General features: G+C 43.1%; 2 protein-coding genes across 3 annotated transcripts; both read left to right on the forward strand.

The window, feature by feature from the left end:
* Positions 1-3,317: 3,317 nt before the first annotated feature.
* Positions 3,318-8,146, forward strand: LOC110536452 (ubiquitin-conjugating enzyme E2 L3). 2 transcript variants are annotated; one of them, XM_021622220.3, is made up of 4 exons: positions 3,318-3,645; positions 5,089-5,184; positions 5,389-5,575; positions 6,050-8,146. In XM_021622220.3, exons 1-4 carry the CDS (start codon positions 3,619-3,621, stop codon positions 6,202-6,204), a joined length of 465 nt encoding a protein of 154 aa, XP_021477895.1. In that variant the 5' UTR covers positions 3,318-3,618; the 3' UTR covers positions 6,205-8,146. The 2 variants fall into 2 exon arrangements, with proteins under 2 accessions (XP_021477895.1, XP_021477896.1); XM_021622221.3 differs by lacking the exon at positions 3,318-3,645 and adding an exon at positions 3,796-4,162.
* Positions 8,147-14,403: 6,257 nt separating this feature from the next.
* LOC149979889 (uncharacterized) lies at positions 14,404-18,788 on the forward strand. The gene is made up of 2 exons (XM_090191224.1): positions 14,404-17,085; positions 18,511-18,788. The coding sequence occupies exons 1-2, from the start codon at positions 15,874-15,876 to the stop codon at positions 18,712-18,714; spliced, it is 1,416 nt and encodes a 471-aa protein (XP_090047350.1). The 5' UTR covers positions 14,404-15,873; the 3' UTR covers positions 18,715-18,788.
* The last annotated feature ends 2,266 nt before the right edge of the window (positions 18,789-21,054 follow it).

The following is a 21,054-nucleotide window of genomic DNA, read 5'->3' on the forward strand; positions in this document are numbered from 1 at the left end:
TATATACAAGATCTGTATATAATGACGAGATGCTCATGTTTCCACTTTAACAATGGGAGTCATTGTCCCAAAGGTGGGAAGGCAGGCAACAAGTTTAGATCCAAAATAAACCCATGGAAACGCATTGGGTTTATTTTGGACAGATTTTGGCGAGAGTGAAACCTCTCGCTTCGCCTCTTCCTCTCCGCGTTAACAAGGCGACACTCCCATTTTAACTAAATTTGAATATTTTCCCGGTATTTTACAAATGTTCCATCCCTAGAATGAATCTCTTTTCTCCCGGTTGTTTGTTTATTTATTTTTATTTAACTAGGCAAGTCAGTTAAGAACAAATGACAGCCTACCAAAAGACAAAAGGCTTCCTGTGGGACAGGGGCTGGGATAAAAATATATATATATATAAATATAGGACAAAACACATATCACGACAAGAGGGACAACACTACACAAAGAGAGACAACAACATAGCAAAGCAGCAACACATAACAACACAGCATGGTAGCAACACAACATGGTACAAACATTGTTGGGCACAGACAACAGCACAAAGGAAAAGAAGGTAGAGACAACAATACATCACGCAAAGCAGCCACAACTGTCTAATACCGGTAACCCGTATTTCCCGCCAAAATCGGAAGTGTCATTCAAAAGCGTTATAAAGTATATAAATAGGCCTATGTCTGGATTTGATTAGGGCTTTGATGGAAAATGCAAGCCTGGTGCTACCTGACCCTGATTGGACATATATTAAATACATTTTATGAGCCCAACCCCCGAAAAGACCAAATGATTGTGCTGTTATCCAATACATAAGATATAGGCTACTGCACATTACGACAGAAAAACATAAAATCCCATAGATGTAGCTAGACTTCAGGAATGATGAGTGGAGAAGGTGGAAAGTTTTAAATTCCTCCGGTGTACATATCACCGACAAACTGAAATGGTCCATGCACACAGACAGTGTGGTGAAGAAGGCGCAACAGCGCCTCTTCAATCTCAGGAGGCTGAAAAAATGTGGTTTGTCACTGAAAACCCTAGCTAACTTTTACAGGTGCACAATTGAGAGCATCCTGTCGGGCTGTGTCACCGCCTGGTAGCCAACTACACCGCCCACAACCGCAGGGCTCTCCAGAGGGTGGTGCTGTCTGCACAAAGCATCACCGGAGGCAAACCACCTGCCCTCCAGGACACCTACACCACCCGATGTCACAGGAAGGCCAAAAAGATCATCAAGGACAACAACCACCCGAGCCGCTACTTGTTCACCCCGCTTCCTTCCAGAAGGCGAGATCAGTACAGGTGCATCAAAGCTGGGACCGAGAGACTGAAAAACAGCTTCTATCTCAAGGCCATCAGACTGTTAAACAGCCATCACTAACACAGAGAGGCTGCTGCCTACCTACAGACTTGATATCATTGGCCACTTAATAAATGGAACAATAGTCACTTTAATAATGCCACTTTAAGAATGTTTACATATCTCACATTACTCATCTCATATGTATATACTGTATACTGTATCCTTCTATCTATTCTTTACTATCTATTGCATCTTGGCCGCTCTGTCACTGCTCATCCATATATGTTATATTTATATATTCTCATCCCATTCCTTTAATAGATTGTATGTATTAGGTTTTGTTGTGGAATTTGTTAGATATTAGGTTTTTGTTGTGTTAGATACTGCTGCACTGTCGGATCTAGAAGCATAAGCATTTAGCGACACTCGCAATAACATCTGCTGACCATGTGTATGTGACCAATACATTTTGATTCGAGCTATATGCTCTATTGGGTAAATAAATTAATTGTTGACTGCGCTCCATACTGAGATGGGCTGTCTGTCCCCACCATGAGCGTTGATGATTCATCATGCAGAGGCCGTAGAGAAGACATATTTAGACAGTGCATATAATTTAACAGTTCCATTTCATACCATGCGGTTCATATAAATGATTTATTATAATTTACTGGTTTCTCCCAGACATTTATCACGGGAAAAGGGAGGGGTTTTGAGCGGTAAATCTCGGTTCCCGCATTCAACCCTAATCTTAAACTCCTCTACATTTACTGGATTGGTTGAACAGTGCAGAAAGAGGCCTGTTATTTTTCTTCTCTTCAAGAACAGTACAGTCATTTTAGGCACATCTATCACTCCAGTGTTTAATTGCTAAATTGTAATTACTTCGCCACTTTTTTCAACAAACACATGTACACATTTATTGCCTTAACTCCCTAGTCTTGCCTCATTTGCACACACTTTCTATTGTGTTATTGAATGTATGTTTGTTTATCCCATGTGTAACTCTGTGTTGTTGTTTGTTTATTCCATGTGTAACTCTGTGTTGTTGTATGTGTCGAACTGCTTTGCTTTATCTTGGCCAGGTCGCAGTTGTAAATGAGAACTTGTTCTCAACTGGCCTACCTGGTTAAATAAATGTGAAATGAAAAAATATATATTAAAAACATTTAGGGAATCTAGTTTCAGGCGTTTATTTTACGCCTGCTACGTTATGTTACACTCGTAACAAGCATAACGAAACTTCTATTCGATTAAACAAGCCATACCAAATACGACACTCTCATGGACCTCCATTCAAGAAACTACTCGCTTTGTGTGCAAAATAAAAAAAAACGCGACCTCTGGAAAAGATAGATTCTGGGCAGTTTCGCCTCTTCCTCTGACTGCAGTCAAAATTTAGTGACATTTGATCACGTTTTTTTGTAAAGTTCAGGTAGACGCAAGTCTGTCCATTTTTATCCCCATAATGAAACACACTTTGGAAGGCGGCCCATTGCCTTTTTGAAACTGGTAACACTATTTTTACGCCACTTCGATACCGAAGTGTATTTTGTAGCAGAATAGGAGGATTTACGCAGCAGGTTAGGCGACTGAGGCTAAGGTTAGCGAAAATGCTTTCTTAACCTGCTTTGAAAATCACGTTGTATCAAAGCGGAGTGAAAGGAGTGGGCGTGTTTGGTAAGGTTGAAGAAACCAAATGCAAACTGGAGGTGCACCTGCTACAGGAAAAAGTCAGATACTGATGTGGTTTTCCAACAGTAAGGCTCGGTGCAACATGGGAGTGTTGCCATTGTTTAGAAACGTAGTTTTTTGTATTGCCGAAATAAGCATGTCTCCAATCCCCAAAATAACACACTTAAATATAGGTGTGTATATTGCTATCAATTGGGCAGCAACAGCCTGAAATGTCACATTAATTTGTGCATATCCAATTTAATCATGAATATCGTTTCTTCCTGTCCCAGTCATGTATTTGGTCGCGTTTGTCAAACAATAACACTAACGATTGATTGACAAATGCTTCCCACAATGTAGGCGATTGCTGCAAATTGCAACGGCTGAGGAGCATGTCGACTGCAGTATAAACTTCATGTCCTTTGATCACATGGCTGTTGTAAAGTTCATGTAAGCGCAAGTCGGACAATTTATATTGGCATAATGCAACAGCCTTTGAATAGGCGGTGACCAACCATGGTCGCCGACTTGACAAAAATGACCCGCTCGAACGCGTCCAGCGTGTCGGTTTTTTGGAACTGCGATAGCAAGCCGCCCTGTCTCCGCAGTGTATTCTGGGTACTCACAGTAGATTCAAGATGGCGGCGAGCAGGAGACTGCACAAGGTAAATCTCATGATCGCACTATTTTCATTTTTCTATCAACATTTAAGCCGAATGGTTTATCTAAGGGCTTAGTCATTATTCAACCCAACGCTGCCACGATGTCGTCACGATGTGTATTTGTCCCGTAACGTTGTGCGTTGAAATAATGTCACGCTAAAAGCGAGAAGTCACTCTTGTTTCGTTGTGACTAGATAGCTTTCGTTAGCTAGTTAGGTTAGCCAGCTCAAACTATAGGGTGTATTAATTTACCTCTTTACATCGGAAACAGTTTGAGAACCAAACATAGCGAACGGAACGGGGCGGGAACTACCTCAGTCTATCCAATAGAAACTCGTTGTTTTTTTTCGTTGCAAAAACATTTGGAGCGAATCGTTTCAGTTGCAAAAACGTTTTGTAACACACCGCCAGACGGAACGGTTTGCCACAGAATCGGCGTAATTAATACACTCCTGGTTTGGAAACACCGGCATATATATTTTTTTAAAGCCAAAATTGAGGATCACAGCAGGGAAACGCAGTATGTAATGTTGCTCGCTAATAGTTAGAACTGACACCAATCTCCGGGGTACAGAAGGGGAAAAATACTTTAGCCACCTAGCTAAACCAAGAAAGGGCGTTTCACTTTACAATGTGACCTGAGTCACAAACACAAATCTCATTGTCCCAAAATGTTTAGAGGAATAGCAAGTCGCACAACTGTTTTACCGTAACGTTTTCAAGTCAGCCCGGTTTATTATCAGTGCGACTTGTAGCTACAGTCACGTTAACTGCTGTAACCTCAGTTAGTTATCTCGCTAGTCGGCTAATGTTAGTAGTTAACGACTTTATCAATCCTGAGTGCTTTTCTTTTTTAGAAACGAAACCGCAAGTGGTTAGCTAGTAAATTAACAATCACCGCACGTATGGTTGTGGGAGTACATTTAGTCAAGTGTTGTAATTGATAGTTGTTGTTGTTGTCACTAACAGTAACGTTGGATAGCCATTTTCTGTAGGTCTATAGACCTACGCTACTAGATAGTCAGCCAGATATGGCTCTTGTAGAAAATTAACTCATGGTGCAGTTATCTCATGGAGGTCATCGTGAAGGTTTGCTGCAGTAAACGAAACCGAAACGTTTTTCTAGACCTAACTAATAATAAACACTCGGTAAACTGAATTGTGTGGACCAAACAAAACCTGAATTAGTAAGCTTTTTTTAGGTTTGTTTACGTCAACAAGACATGTCAATGCCATATTTGCTGTCATTCACAGACATTGATGCCTCACAGGCATAATGACTTGAATGACATTTGACTTATTGTCTTGAATGTGGAGCCACAGTTTATTGGAAGTTCTCCTAACCCTTTTCCTAAGAGTAGGATTATACATTACACCTATGTTCCTTCTCCTCATTGGAGGGGGCCGCTTAACAGGCCATAATGTTGTATGTCTCTCTCTTTTTAGGAACTTGAAGAGATTCGCAAGTCTGGAATGAAAAACTTCCGAAACATTCAAGTGGATGAATCCAACATACTGACCTGGCAAGGTCTCATTGTCCCTGTAAGTGGTTTTTTATTCCATATCATCGTCAATTCATGGAATCACAATTCTCCCGTGAAGGCTAAAGTTCACAGAAGCCCTGTTGTGGTTACGGACCTATTACATGTATGGAATGTCATTACACAGTTATACAGGTTGCTCCTTGGATATGGTCATTGTCACACTAACTAACCATGGTTTATTTTCTACACGTTACTCCTCCAGGACAACGCACCTTATGACAAGGGAGCTTTCAGGATTGAATTAATCTTCCCCGCCGAGTACCCCTTCAAGCCCCCCAAGATCACGTTCAAGACGAAGATCTACCACCCCAACATCGACGAGAAGGGACAGGTGTGTCTGCCTGTCATCAGCGCAGAGAACTGGAAGCCAGCCACCAAAACGGACCAAGGTGGGTGAGCCTCAGTCTCCCCATAGTCACTCTGGTGGGAGCGCGCTCAGCCCTCTGGTGGGAGAGCTGGAACATTAGCTTGAACTTTTACACACATATAACAGTGCTGAATTTTCCTGAAAGTTGACTTGCACATGCATGTCAAGTCAGGACTTAAACACCTCTCATTTGCCTAGAATGTAAATGATGCCTGCAATGCTTATGTTATTATTATTTTACCTTTATTTAACTTGGCAAGTCAGTTAAGAACATATTCTTATTTTCAAATTCCCCCTCTAACCACTGGGCTACCTGCCTCCCCCCTCTAACCACTAGGCTACCGGCCTCCCCCCTCTAACCACTAGGCTACCTGCCTCCCACTCTAACCACTGGAGCAGATGACAGGAAAAGAAACACTTTCACTAGTCATTTCATGTTCTCAATGTAGCAATTGATTTTGTACTAATGCGTTTGTTTTCCCTGTCTATTCTGCAGTAATTCAGTCCCTGATTGCGTTGGTGAACGACCCCCAGCCAGAGCACCCTCTGAGGGCAGACTTAGCAGAAGAATACTCAAAGGACCGGAAAAAATTCTTTAAGAACGCGGAAGAGTTTACAAAGAAACATGGAGAAAGGAGACCAATGGACTGATTACTTGACCAGTGTGTAGCCCCCTCTCTCTCCCTTCCCCCCCCCCCTCTCTCTCTTCCTCACCCCCACAACCAAATGTATGTCTTCTCCTTCCTTCTCTCTGTACCTTCCCCCTCTCTCTCCTCCCTCTCTGTCTCTCTCTCTCCCTTCTCTCTCTCTCTCCTCCCCATCTCCCCACACATCCACATGTCATCCTAGCAGCCTCACCTCAGCGCATGGCTGCCGACACAGCCTACCCTTTACACAGGACCCTGGATCAGACAGGTTTCTCCTCCTCCTGGTGATAGTTCGAGGCCGTTGCTAACTTTCTACTATTTTCTTAAATTAAAATGAAAAAAAAAAAATAGGTTAGATCACTTCCATGTTAGAGATGGTGAACGAATGAGGGGGGGGGGGGTAGAAGGAAATGATTACAAAAAAAAAAAATCCAATGTTTTAGTTTAGCTGTTTGTTTAAAAAGAGGAAAAACAAGAAATCACAGCTTGAGTATCATATGCCTCTTGTGGTAGCACTAATTTGTGGAAGGAGATTTTTCTGGCAGAGAATGAAAAGTTGTGGTTCTGCTTTTCTTATTTTCTGTTTCCTGTTCTCTTGTCTCACCTTGGTTTTGTCACACCCCAAAATGAAACGTTAGCTAGGCCCTGGAAGTGTGTGCTGAAATGTTAGCTAGGCCCTGGAAGTGTGTGCTGAAATGTTAGCTAGGCCCTGGAAGTGTGTGCTGAAATGTTTTTCCCTTCGGACTTCTCTGCTTCTGTAGTTGCACTGTGTTCTGTGGAACAAGCCGTTGTCTATCCCCCTCAGTTTGAAGCCAGTCCACTGAGCAGACAGAAACAAAATGGCAACCCATTCAATAAGCCAATATTGTCATCGGTTACAAGTGTAATTGACTGGTGATAATTGTCTGTTTTTCTCCCCACTGGTCCAAAATGCCTTTTTTTTTTAGGATTGGAAAACGGAAGAATACTCAATGTACTTCAGTTTCCATTATTTTCTGTTTACGAGGATGCCCCTCTTTGCATTGGACATATTTTCTCCATTTGCATTCTGAGACTTCCTTCTGAAATACTTTTGGTTATCTCCCTCTGTGTTTTGTAAGGTCGGCTGTGTACCCCACCCACTGCAGTCTGCTCAAGACAAAGTGTGGAAGTTAAAATGATAGTTCTGACTCCTCACATATGGCTGTAAGTCTGTTATCCAGTCCGCTCATCATCATCACTCCCACCCGTATTGTCAAACGTCACATACACATTTCAAAATCGGAACCCCCACCTCCTTCCTCTCTACATAAATATAATCTTGTCACCGTGAACCAAATCTTATTTGTCATCACGGAGAGACTAACTCACACGTATATATGTATATCTCAGTGGCTGATATAGCCACTGGAACAGAACAGCCCCCCCAGGTCTTAGTGAAGGGTCAGACCTGATTGGGGCAACACCGGGGGACTGAAGTTGAGTCCAAAATGGCACCCTATTCCCTTTAGGGTTCTGGCCAAATTGTAGGGCACTTATGTGCTGTGTTCATACGCAGTGCGCTATATAGGGAATAGGGCTCTGGTCTATAGTAGTGTGCTATATAGGGAATAGGGCGCTATATAGGGCGCTGATCTATTGTAGTGCACTATATAGGGAATAGGGCTCTGGTCTATAGTAGTGCGCTATATAGGGAATAGGGCTCTGGTCTATAGTAGTGCCCTATATAGGGCGCTGGTCTGTAGTAGTGCGCTATATAGGGCGCTATATAGGGAATAGGGCTCTGGTCTAAAGTAGTGTGCTATACAGGAAATAGGGTGCCATTTTTTGACACAGACTGATTTACCTCACAGTGACAGTGGTCCTATGTAACAGGTACCTTACACTGAGCTGTCTGTCTGCCAGTAGGGTGTAACAGCTGTGTGATTCAGTCCAATGTTTCATAATAAAGATGGCTAACCATTTGGTCCCATTGTCTGGCTGCTGTGAACTTGTCCCTGTGGTTGGGTGAATGACTGCTGGGAGCTTGTGGCTGGGTGTCTGGCTGCTGGGAGCTTGTGGCTGGCTGTCTGGCTGCTGGGAGCTTGTGTCTGGCTGCTGGGAGCTTGTGGCTGGGTGTCTGGCTGCTGGGAGCTTGTGGCTGGGTGTCTGGCTGCTGTGAACTTGTCCCTGTGGCTGGGTGTCTGGCTGCTGGGAGCTTGTCCCTGTGGCTGGGTGAATGACTGCTGTGAACTTGTCACTGTGGCTGGGTGAATGACTGCTGTGAACTTGTCCCTGTGGCTGGGTGTCTGGCTGCTGGGAGCTTGTCCCTTGTCCATGTGGCTGGGTGTCTGGCTGCTGGGAGCTTGTCCCTGTGGCTGGGTGTCTGGCTGCTGGGAGCTTGTCCCTGTGGCTGGGTGTCTGGCTGCTGGGAGCTTGTCCCTGTGGCTGGGTGTCTGGCTGCTGGGAGCTTGTCCCTGTGGCTGGGTGAATAAATGTGTTTGGAATGGGAACACTTTTTAAAATGTTAGTTTTGGAGGGGCAGTGCAACATTTTGTTTAAAAAAAAGTGAGTGTTTTTAAATAATTTTCAACTGCAGTCCCTGGGCAAGATATACTGTCGACGACATGAAGGGAAAAGGCTAGATTCAACAATAGGTAAGTGAATGTGTAGAGAGATTCAGTAGTTCCTTCTAGAAGACGTGAAGGCGGGACAAAGTTTGTGGTCAGAGTGACACCACAGAAAGACACATTTCCATAATAGTCTGGTCTGTATTTCAAATCAGGAAATAATGGACATAGCTGAAAGTTATAGCCTACATTCATGTCAGTGGCCTGGCAAGGCGAACTGGGTGGGATAGTGTTCAGGCTTTTTAATTTGGCATCTAGTGAGACAACCTGCCACTAGAGGGCACCATACTCGAGTCACATTTTATTTCATTTAGTGTAAAATGGCAAAAAGAGTTAAAACACAATGATTAACAATAACTTCGCTATATACACAGGGTACCAGTACTGTGTTGATGTGCAGGTGTACGAGGTAATTGAGGTAGATAAGTACAGATAAAGTGCCAATGCAGAATGTTAAATAGTTAACCAATAGCTACCCTGACTGACTATACTGAACCAAAATATAAATGCAGTTTGTACCGTGTTGGTCCTATGTTTCATGAGCTGAAATTAAAGATCCCAGACAATTTTCCATATGCACAAATAGATTATTTCTCTCAACTTTTGTGCACAAATTTCTTAAAATGTCTCACTGTTAGTGAGTATTTGTCCTTTGCCAAGATAATCCATCCACCTGACAGGTGTGGCATATCAAGAAGCTGATTAAACAGCATGACCATTACACAGGTCAACCTTGTGCCACTCTAAAATGTGCTGTTTTTTCACACACAATGCCACAGATGTCTCAAGTTTTGAGGGAGCGCGCAATTGGCATGCTGACTGCAGAAATATCCACCAGAACTGTTGCCGGAGAATTTCATGTTCATTTCTCTACTATAAGCCGCCTCCAACGTTGTTTTAGAGAATTTAGTACGTCCAAACGGCCTCACAACCGCAGACCACGTCTAACCATGCCAGCCCAGGGACCTCTTCACCGGCGGTATCGTCTGAGACCAGCCACCTTGAACAGCTGGTGAAACTGAGGAGTATTTATGTCTGTAATAAAGTCCTTTTGTGGGGAAATACTCAGTGGGTGGGGCCTGGCTCCCAAATGGGTGGGCCTATACCCTCCCAGGTCCACCCATGGCTGCGCCCCTGACCAATCATCTGAAAGCCATAGATTAGGACCTAATGAATTTATTACAAAAATACTGAGTTCTTTATATGAACTGTAATTCAGTCAAATCATTGAAATTGTTGCATGTTGTGTTTATATTTTTGTTCAGTATGTTTAGTAGTGTTATGGCTTGGGGGGCAGAAGCTGTTCAGGTTCCTGTTGGTTCCAGACTTGGTGCATGGGTACGGCTTGCAGTGCAGTCGCAGAGAGAACAGGACTATGAATTGGGTGGCTGGAATATTTGCCCATTTTTAGGCCCTTCCTCTGACACGGCCTGGTATAGAGGTGATAGATGGCAGTGAGCTGGGCACCAGTGATGTTTTTTAAATGGTATTTTATTTAACCTTTATTTAACCAGGTGGGCAAGTTGAGAACAAGTTCTCATTTACAACTGCGACCTGGCCAAGATAAAGCAAAGCAGTTCGACAGCAAACAACACAGAGTTACACATGGAATAAACAAACATACAGTCAATAATACAATTTATAAAAAGAAAAGTCTATATACAGTGAGTGCAAATGAGGAAAGATAAGATAAGGCCATGGTGGCGAAGTAATTAAAATATAGCAATTAAACACTGGAATGGTAGATGTGCAGAAGATTAATGTGCAAGTAGACTGAGCCGTACCCACAATCCTCTGCAGCGCCTTACGGTCAGATGCCAAGCAGTTGCCAAACCAAACAGGTGATGCAGACAGTCAAGATGCTCTCAATGGTTCAGCTGTAGAACTTTTTGAGGATCTGGAACCCAAGCCGAATCTTTTCAGTCTCCTAAAGGGGGAGAGGTGTTGTTGTGCCCTCTTCACAATTGTGTTGGTGTGTGTGGACCATTGATAATCCCTTAGTGATGTGGACACCGAGGAACTTGAAGCTCTCGACCTGTTCCACTGCAGCCCCGTCGATGTGGATGGGGGCGTGCTCAGCCCTCCTTTTCCTGTAGTCCACAATCAGCTCCTTTGTCTTACTGATGTTGAGGGGGTGGTTATTGTCCTGGCACCACACTGCCAGGTCTCTCTGTGTTGTTACCTACCCTTACCAACTGTGGGCAGCCTGTCAGGAAGTCCAGGATCCAGTTGCAGAGGGAGGTGTTCAGTCCCAGGGTCCTTAGCTTAGTGATGAGCTTTAAGGGCACTATGGTGTTGAACGCTGAGCTGTAGTCAATGAACAGCATTCTCACATAGATGTTAATTTTGTCCAAATAAGAAAGGGCAGTGTGGAGTGCAATAGAGATTGCATCATCTTTGGATCTGATGGAGTGGCATGCAAATTGGATTGGGTCCAGGGTTTCTGGGAGGATGGTGTTGATGTGAGCCATGACCAGCCTTTTAAAGGATTTCATGGCTACAGATGTGAGTGTTACAGGGCGGGTAGTCATTTAGACAGGTTACCTTGGTGTTCTTGGACAAGGACTGTAAACCTCTCATTGATGACATCTCACTGATGACATCTCACTGACGACATCTCACTGACGACATCTCACTGACGACATCTCACTGATGACATCTTACTGATGACTTCTCACTGAAGATATCTCACTAACGACATCTCACTGAAGATATCTCACTGATGACATCTCACTGATAACATCTCACTAACGACATCTCACTGAAGATATCTCACTGATGACATCTCACTGACGACATCTCACTGATGACATCTCATTGATGACATCTCACTGATGACATCTCACTCTCACTGACAACATCTCACTGATGACATCTCACTGAAGATATCTCACTGATGACATCTCACTAACAACATCTCACTCTCACTGATGACATCTCACTAACAACTTCTCACTGATAACATCTCACTGATAACATCTCACTCTCACTGACGACATCTCACTCTCACTGACAACATCTCACTCTCACTCACGACATCTCACTCTCACTCAGGGGGTGAAGTCTGTCCATAATAAAGTGCTGCTCTGTCTTAACAGCCCTATCAACAAGGCAGGTCCTACAGGTCCTAGTTTCTACCTTCTTAACAGCCCTATCAACAAGGCAGGTCCTACAGGTCCTAGTTTCTACCTTCTTAACAGCCCTATCAACAAGGCAGGTTCTACAGGCCCTAGTTTCTACCTTCTTAACAACACTACCAACAAGGAAGGTCCTACAGGCCCTAGTTTCTACCTTCTTAACAACATTATCAACAAGGCAGGTCCTACAGGCCCTAGTTTCTACCTTCTTAACAACATTATCAACAAGGCAGGTCCTACAGGCCCTAGTTTCTACCTTCTTAACAACACTACCAACAAGGCAGGTTCTACAGGCCCTAGTTTCTACCTTCTTAACAACACTACCAACAAGGCAGGTCCTACAGGTCCTAGTTTCTACCTTCTTAACAGCCCTATCAACAAGGCAGGTCCTACAGGTCCTAGTTTCTACCTTCTTAACAGCCCTATCAACAAGGCAGGTCCTACAGGCCCTAGTTTCTACCTTCTTAACAGCCCTATCAACATGGCAGGTCCTACAGGCCCTAGTTTCTACCTTCTTAACAGCCCTATCAACATGGCAGGTCTTACAGGCCCTAGTTTCTACCTTCTTAACAGCCCTATCAACAAGGCAGGTCCTACAGGCCCTAGTTTCTACCTTCTTAACAGCCCTATCAACAAGGCAGGTCCTACAGGTCCTAGTTTCTACCTTCTTAACAGCCCTATCAACAAGGCAGGTCCTACAGGCCCTAGTTTCTACCTTCTTAACAGCCCTATCAACAAGGCAGGTCCTACAGGCCCTAGTTTCTACCTTCTTAGCAACACTATCAACAAGGCAGGTCCTACAGGCCCTAGTTTCTACCTTCTTAACAACACTATCAACAAGGCAGGTCCTACAGGCCCTAGTTTCTACCTTCTTAACAACACTATCAACAAGGCAGGTCCTACAGGCCCTAGTTTCTACCTTCTTAACAGCACTATCAACAAGGCAGGTCCTACAGGCCCTAGTTTCTACCTTCTTAACAACACTATCAACAAGGCAGGTTCTACAGGCCCTAGTTTCTACCTTCTTAACAACACTATCAACAAGGCAGGTCCTACAGGCCCTAGTTTCTACCTTCTTAACAACACTATCAACAAGGCAGGTCCTACAGGCCCTAGTTTCTACCTTCTTAACAACACTATCAACAAGGCAGGTCCTACAGGCCCTAGTTTCTACCTTCTTAACAACACTACCAACAAGGCAGGTCCTACAGGCCCTAGTTTCTACCTTCTTAACAACACTATCAACAAGGCAGGTCCTTACAGGCCCTAGTTTCTACCTTCTTAACAACACTATCAACAAGGCAGGTCCTACAGGCCCTAGTTTCTACCTTCTTAACAGCCCTATCAACAAGGCAGGTCCTACAGGCCCTAGTTTCTACCTACTTAACAACACTATCAACAAGGCAGGTCCTACAGGCCCTAGTTTTGTCACACCTGGACTACCGTTCAGTCGTGTGGTCAGGTGCCACAAAGAGGGACTTAGGAAAATTGCAATTGGCTCAGAACAGGGCAGCCCAAAGTGGAGGAGAGATTGACTTCATCACTACTATATGTGAGAGGTATTGACATGTTGAATGCACCAAGCTGTCTGTTTGAACTACTGGCACACAGCTCGGACACCCATACATACCCCACAAAGACAAAAAAAATACACCTTGTGGAACAGCGGGGACTGTGAAGCAACACAAACATAGGAACAGACACATGTATACACACACATGATAACATACGCACTATACACACGTACATGTGGATTTTGTATTGTAGATATGTGGTAGTAGAGTAGTGGCCTGCGAGCACACACTTAATGTGTTGTGAAATATGTTGTGAATGTATTGTTTTAAAAAATGGTATTCAGTAGACATTTAGTATACTAACGCTCAACACCCCTTGACTGTGGCAGGTGTCAGTAAACAGTCACCAAAACTCTGGATTATAAAACAGCTTAACCAGCTCTGGTGAGTAAATGGTCAGAGTGAGGGGTTCTCTCATTGGTGTCTGGAAGTAGCCAACGTTGGCCAGTTAGTTTGGGTGCTTGACTGCCGTTGTGATGTCAGAACACGGATCAACCCTACTCCTCGGCCAGAGCGTCCAGTGTGGCTCTGAACGCTCAGAGCGAAACTCTGAATTTTATGAATGGACAATCTGACAACACTGAATATACGAACGACCATAGCGCACTGTGACATTCCAGATTGAATTTACGAACACACTCTTAATGTAATTTATCTGTAGTCTATTAAACGTCACAAATGAGCTATGAAAGTAAACCATGTAGACTACTTTACTACATCTAATTTTGACCAGCTCCATCGCTTATTTCGCTAATGAGGCGTTAACCAAAAGGGACACATTAGATATGCCCCCGGCTTGGGAAACAATCCACTATCCCCCCTGATTCCTCTTCGGACAGTACCCAAAATCATCTCCTGTCACTTGTCATCTCCTGTCATCTCCTGTCAACTTGACTTTGGGTTGAGGCATTATCGCTGGACGCTGGTGGAAAAGGGGACACAGCACAGCAGACAGACAGACAGACAGACAGAGCGATTCAAACTACAGAGCTATTTTGTTTCCGCCGCGCAACACTGAGCTGCGCCGCAACAATGTATCGATGTTCAATTCACCGGTTTTGCGACAACTCAACAGTGGACTCGGTAAACAATGGACCTGATCGGACAGCTCATAGCTTCTGCTCTTTTCCGTCCATAAGAAACAAATGGATTGGTGGAAGAGGCAAGGCAGTCCAGGAGCAAGGAAGGAGGGTGTGATCAAGCAAGGCATCCCCCGAGGCTAGATGCCCTAAGGTTTTTATCAGAAACGGGCGTAGATTAGTTTCACCTTTTTTCTTTTCCCGACATGAGTTTGCGGTGTTTACTTAAAAAAAAAATCTACGTACAGAATTTATAGGAATATTGTAGCCGCCAAACGTGATCATCTCCTGAACGTTGTAGATAATTACTAATTTAAAACACTCACAAGAACACAATCTACTTGTTCTTGTTGTCCCCAATTGCCTTACTTCGTGGTAATTCTACCTATATGATTTGAGTCAGCGAATCAGGTCATTTGCATATCCGGATTAGAAAAAACATTTTGTTTAGCCCCATTGAGCATCTTCTTATTGATCCATAAAAGCATGTCCCGATGTTAGCCGACTGCCTGCCGATTGGACATCTAGTTGTCAAACTAACGCACTGGAAGGCAACTGGACTCATTCCGCTCAGACTGGGGAAAAAACGTCACTATGGTCACTTTCACAGCCTAATCATATAGAGGCAATGGCCCTAGCTATGGCCCTAGCATACCTACAAATGGATGAACATATAAGAAACAGGCCTACAATTGTTCAATTATTGTATCAAATAAGAAAGACTATTGCAAGCGAGCACACTATATTTAAAAACGCGTTGCAATCTGCCTCTCTAGCATACACATCATACACAATAATAATAAATCATGGAATTCAATCGAAAAAGTACACAGCTCGTCCGACTGACTCACGGCTGCATTGAAATCCGAAATCTAATTTTATGGATTCACGTGACCTCTATTGGATCAAAATGGTACTTTTATGTGACGTGTTTTAGGATTTATTTCTCTCTTCCCCCCCCCCCCCCCCCCTTTAGTCAAAGGAAAAACAAAGACTGATCATCACAGAAATAAAACATTCAGAAATCTTAATAATATTTATTTGTTTCTATGTTCTGTGAATTACTTATTTTCTTCTCAATGACATAATGGATGATGCATAATTGGCCAACATTCTAATTCTTTAATTCTATTGTTCCCATTATGCATTTGTCCAATCACTGAAACAAGTGATTGGACACGTAGTAAGCCAAGCCTTTTTTGTTTGCAAAAAAAAAATGACTAGGCCTACATAGTCTACATTGAAAGAACATTAGGCCTGTTACAGGCCGTTATAACGTCTGGATTCTGAAGAGGATGGATGAGCCAGATAGCTTAGACCCCGACAACAGTCTGAAGAGGATGGATGAGCCAGACAGCTTAGACCCCGACAACAGTCTGAAGAGGATGGATGAGCCAGATAGCTCAGACACCGACAACAGTCTGATGAGGATGGATGAGCCGGGAAGCTCCAACCCCGACAACAGTCTGAAGAGGATGGATGTGCCGGGAAGCTCAGACCCCGACAACAGTCTGAAGAGGATGGATGAGCCAGATAGCTCAGACCCCGACAACAGTTTGAAAGGGATGGATGAGCCAGATAGCTCAGACCCCGACAACAGTTTGAAGAGGATGGATGAGCCAGATAGCTCAGACCCCGACAACAGTTTGAAAAGGATGGATGAGCCAGATAGCTCAGACCCCGACAACAGTTTGAAGAGGATGGATGAGCCAGATAGCTCAGACCCCGACAACAGTTTGAAGAGGATGGATGAGCCAGATAGCTCAGACCCCGACAACAGTTTGAAAGGGATGGATGAGCCAGATAGCTCAGACCCCGACAACAGTTTGAAGAGGATGGATGAGCCAGGAAGCTCCGACCCCGACAACAGTCAAGTTTATTCTCTCATATCAGAATGTGACCTCTTCAGAAATCTAAAACTGTTGGACCAGGACCAGGAATGGATGCCGGATGAAGACACGGTTCTGTTCAGCAGAACCTCAGGCTCCTCTTCCCAAGCCCCGTCATCCATTGTCAGTCTCTGCGACCCCATGGCTCAGTACCTGAATGAGGAATTCAAAGCTTTCCTTGAGAGAAGAGGGACCTACAAGGAGCTAGAGACGGTAGTTTCCAAAGTCCTGCTGAAACTTCTCCAGGCCAGAAAAGCAGACGGGGCCCCGCTGTTTATCAGCCCTACACCTGATAACTCTGCCCTCCATGATCAGAAGAAGACATCAACGTTAGACAAGGAGATGAATGTATCACCATTGAATGTAACTGCTGCTGGTCCTTTGGCGGTTGACGCCTTTCCATCACCCACACCCAAATATGTTGTGATCTCTTCGGTCGAAGGACTTGACCTGGACCCCTCGACCAATCAGTGCACAGGAAACACGAAAGAGGTACCAGAGGAGCAGTCGTCAACCATTCTGCGGATGGAGCAACAGGACTGGCTGAATAAGATGGCCTTTGACACCCATGCCGATGCAAAGGCAGACTACATTAACCCTGAGCTTTTCAACAAAAAGGTAAGTGCGCCGTGTGTGTGTGTAGGGATTGACATTTAAACTGGAATCGATAATTGAAACAATATCCCCTGCGTGTGTCTGTTTTGGTAAAAAAAAAAAAAAAGCTGAGGGACGGGCCTGGAGAAATGTAACCACTCTCTAATTCATAGACAGAGCTATGGATGCAAGGACTGACCATCTATGATATCAACATTATACCATTTCTGGAGGTAATATAGTGTGTGTTTAGATTTACATCGTTTACAAACATTGGAGTAAAACAAGCTTATATGTCGGGTTCTGATGGGGACAGTTGAATTAAACTCATGAGGTATTTAGAAGTTCTATTCTTCGAGAGTATATGGGTCATTCCATATCCGCGAATTGAATGCCTTTGCGTCCCTTTGTTAGTGTTATTAGACATTTTGCACAAATATTGCATTTTTAAACACCTGCTATATTAAATGAAGTACCATTTAATATAGACCAGATGGAAAATTCAATAAATCAGATGTTGTTTTACATATGAATAAAGACTTGCTAGAGCATTTAAAATGTCCATCCTCTTGTGACTTTTACTATTTCACCTACTTAACCCCAACGTTTATATTGAAGTTTTGACATTCATTGTAAAGCCCTAGCTTTTTTTGTTGCTTTGACAAAGTAATTTGTGAAAAATATAATTTATTGCATGTGATTCGTGTTTTAATGTTAATTTTAAAAACACAAACATGTCCCTAATATTTAGTTCCAACCTTGTTATAAATGAAACTGAACTCTCGTTTTAATAGGGTGAAACTATTCCTTTTTTAAAACATTTTTATCTAAAGAAACATTGAACATCTAATAGTCAAATCATAGTGTAAAATCCGCTGTGTTGAATTTCCTGTGCTTGCAGAAAGTACAAAATTTGGTGAAATAAAACATTTTTTTTTTTCACAAATTACACTACTCAAAATGCACCTAATTGGTTGAACGACCCATAATTAATGTAAATGTCCAGAGTGAAAGACAGATTAATGGCATTTATGGCAGTTGGGCAAGTTGAGCCTTCTCTGAGATATTTAGAAACTGATAACAACCAAAATACAAATAATTCCAGTATTTTTCTGCTTCTTCCCCTGACAGGCAGACAATACTGTATGTGGCATCTCAGTGTGTTAATAGCTCATTTACATTTTCTTGCAAATTATCGTAAAAAAAATATTTTTAAAATAATGTGCTTTTCAGACCTTCATGTCAATCCCAATCAGGTGTGTGTGATTCTAACTCATCATTTGCGCCTTAGAACCGGGATTGGCTGAATCAGGTGCTTGTATAGTGCTAGAGCAGAATCTGACACATCCAGTAGCTCTCCAGGAGGACGGTTGGTGACTCCTGATTTAAACTGGACTGTGTAGTTAGGCTACATAATAGATCATGGATTTCTCCCTACTATTTTCACAGAAGCTTGGCCAGACCCCTCATCACAGGTACACAGGCCGTCTCCCTCCAGTGAGCAGCGGCTCCCGGGGTTCGGACTCTACCACTACGACTCTGAGGGGGATCCTCCAGGCCGCCCTGTCCAGCCTTAACAGACAGACCAGGAGGGAGATATACCTCTCCCAGAAACTGGGAAGGATCGTCATCCCTTTCTCTGGGACACGATAGGTCGGCCAGGGTATGAAACGTCCCATGAAGTCATTCTACTTAAGGACAGATTCTGGGACATGTAATAAATAGTAACCTGACTCCAAATAATGCCTTTTAATTAATAGGTTTACAGGAAGGACTGTGTGTGTGTATATACTGTACAAGGGCCATATGTTGATCAATTTGAGATCACAATCGTCTGAAGTAGTGTTTCTCTCCGTACTTTCTTTTCTTGTCTCCTCCTGTCCTTAATATCATTGACCTGAAAGCACAGGACAGGTGAAAGGAAAATGGATTTTGACATGCCCAGCTTTATATAGTGCATATGGAGGAAAGAGAAGTCATTGAATGATATGATGGTTGGCCAATGGGGTCCGTGTACAATGGCCACATAAAAATACAAAAAAAAAACAAAAAAAAAACGTATAAACCCAAGTAATATCAAGGGGTCTTTGATTACCTACTAAATAAAACATAATTTTTTTCAGTGTAAACATTTGATTTGTCACATGCTTGGTAAACAACAGGCGTAGTAGACTAAATGGTTACTTCCGGGTCAGTTTCCAACAAGGCAGACTTAGATAAAAAAATATATAGAAATAGTGACATGAGGAATAAACACACACTGAATAACAAATAACAATAACATGGCTATATACAGGGAGTACCAGTACCTAGTTAATGTGCAGGGGTACGAGGTAATAACATGGCTATATACAGGGAGTACCAGTACCTAGTTAATGTTCAGGGGTATGAGGTAATAACATGGCTATATACAGGGAGTACCAGTACCTAGTTAATGTGCAGGGGTACGAGGTAATAACATGGCTATATACAGGGAGTACCAGTACCTAGTTAATGTTCAGGGGTATGAGGTAATAACATGGCTATATACAGGGAGTACCAGTACCTAGTTAATGTTCAGGGGTATGAGGTAATAACATGGCTATATACAGGGAGAACCAGTACCTAGTTAATGTTCAGGGGTACGAGGTAATAACATGGCTATATACAGGGAGTACCAGTACCTAGTCGATGTGCAGGGGTACGAGGTAATAACATGGCTATATACAGGGAGTACCAGTACCTAGTTAATGTGCAGAGGTACGAGGTAATAACATGGCTATATACAGGGAGTACCAGTACCTAGTTAATGTTCAGGGTTACAAGGTAATAACATGGCTATATACAGGGAGTACCAGTACCTAGTTAATGTTCAGGGGTATGAGGTAATAACATGGCTATATACAGGGAGTACCAGTACCTAGTCGATGTGCAGGGGTACGAGGTAATAACATGGCTATATACAGGGAGTACCAGTACCTAGTTAATGTGCAGGGGTATGAGGTAATAACATGGCTATATACAGGGAGTACCAGTACCTAGTTAATGTGCAGAGGTACGAGGTAATAACATGGCTATATACAGGGAGTACCAGTACCTAGTTAATGTTCAGGGGTACAAGGTAATAACATGGCTATATACAGGGAGTACCAGTACCTAGTTAATGTTCAGGGGTATGAGGTAATAACATGGCTATATACAGGGAGTACCAGTACCTAGTCGATGTGCAGGGGTACGAGGTAATAACATGGCTATATACAGGGAGTACCAGTACCTAGTTAATGTGCAGGGGTATGAGGTAATAACATGGCTATATACAGGGAGTACCAGTACCTAGTTAATGTGCAGAGGTACGAGGTAATAACATGGCTATATACAGGGAGTACCAGTACCTAGTTAATGTTCAGGGTTACAAGGTAATAACATGGCTATATACAGGGAGTACCAGTACCTAGTTAATGTTCAGGGGTATGAGGTAATAACATGGCTATATACAGGGAGTACCAGTACCTAGTTAATGTTCAGGGGTATGAGGTAATAACATGGCTATATACAGGGAGTACCAGTACCTAGTTAATGTTCAGGGGTATGAGGTAATAACATGGCTATATACAGGGAGAACCAGTACCTAGTTAATGTTCAGGGGTACGAGGTAATAACATGGCTATATACAGGGAGTACCAGTACCTAGTTAATGTGCAGAGGTACGAGGTAATAACATGGCTATATACAGGGAGTACCAGTACCTAGTTAATGTTCAGGGTTACAAGGTAATAACATGGCTATATACAGGGAGTACCAGTACCTAGTTAATGTGCAGGGGTACGAGGTAATAACATGGCTATATACAGGGAGTACCAGTACCTAGTTAATGTTCAGGGGTATGAGGTAATAACATGGCTATATACAGGGAGTACCAGTACCTAGTTAATGTTCAGGGGTATGAGGTAATAACATGGCTATATACAGGGAGAACCAGTACCTAGTTAATGTTCAGGGGTACGAGGTAATAAC

This window comes from Oncorhynchus mykiss, chromosome 11 (genome assembly GCF_057628025.1).
Source record: "Oncorhynchus mykiss isolate SJ-2025 chromosome 11, ASM5762802v1, whole genome shotgun sequence".
Taxonomy (NCBI): Eukaryota; Metazoa; Chordata; class Actinopteri; order Salmoniformes; family Salmonidae; genus Oncorhynchus; species Oncorhynchus mykiss.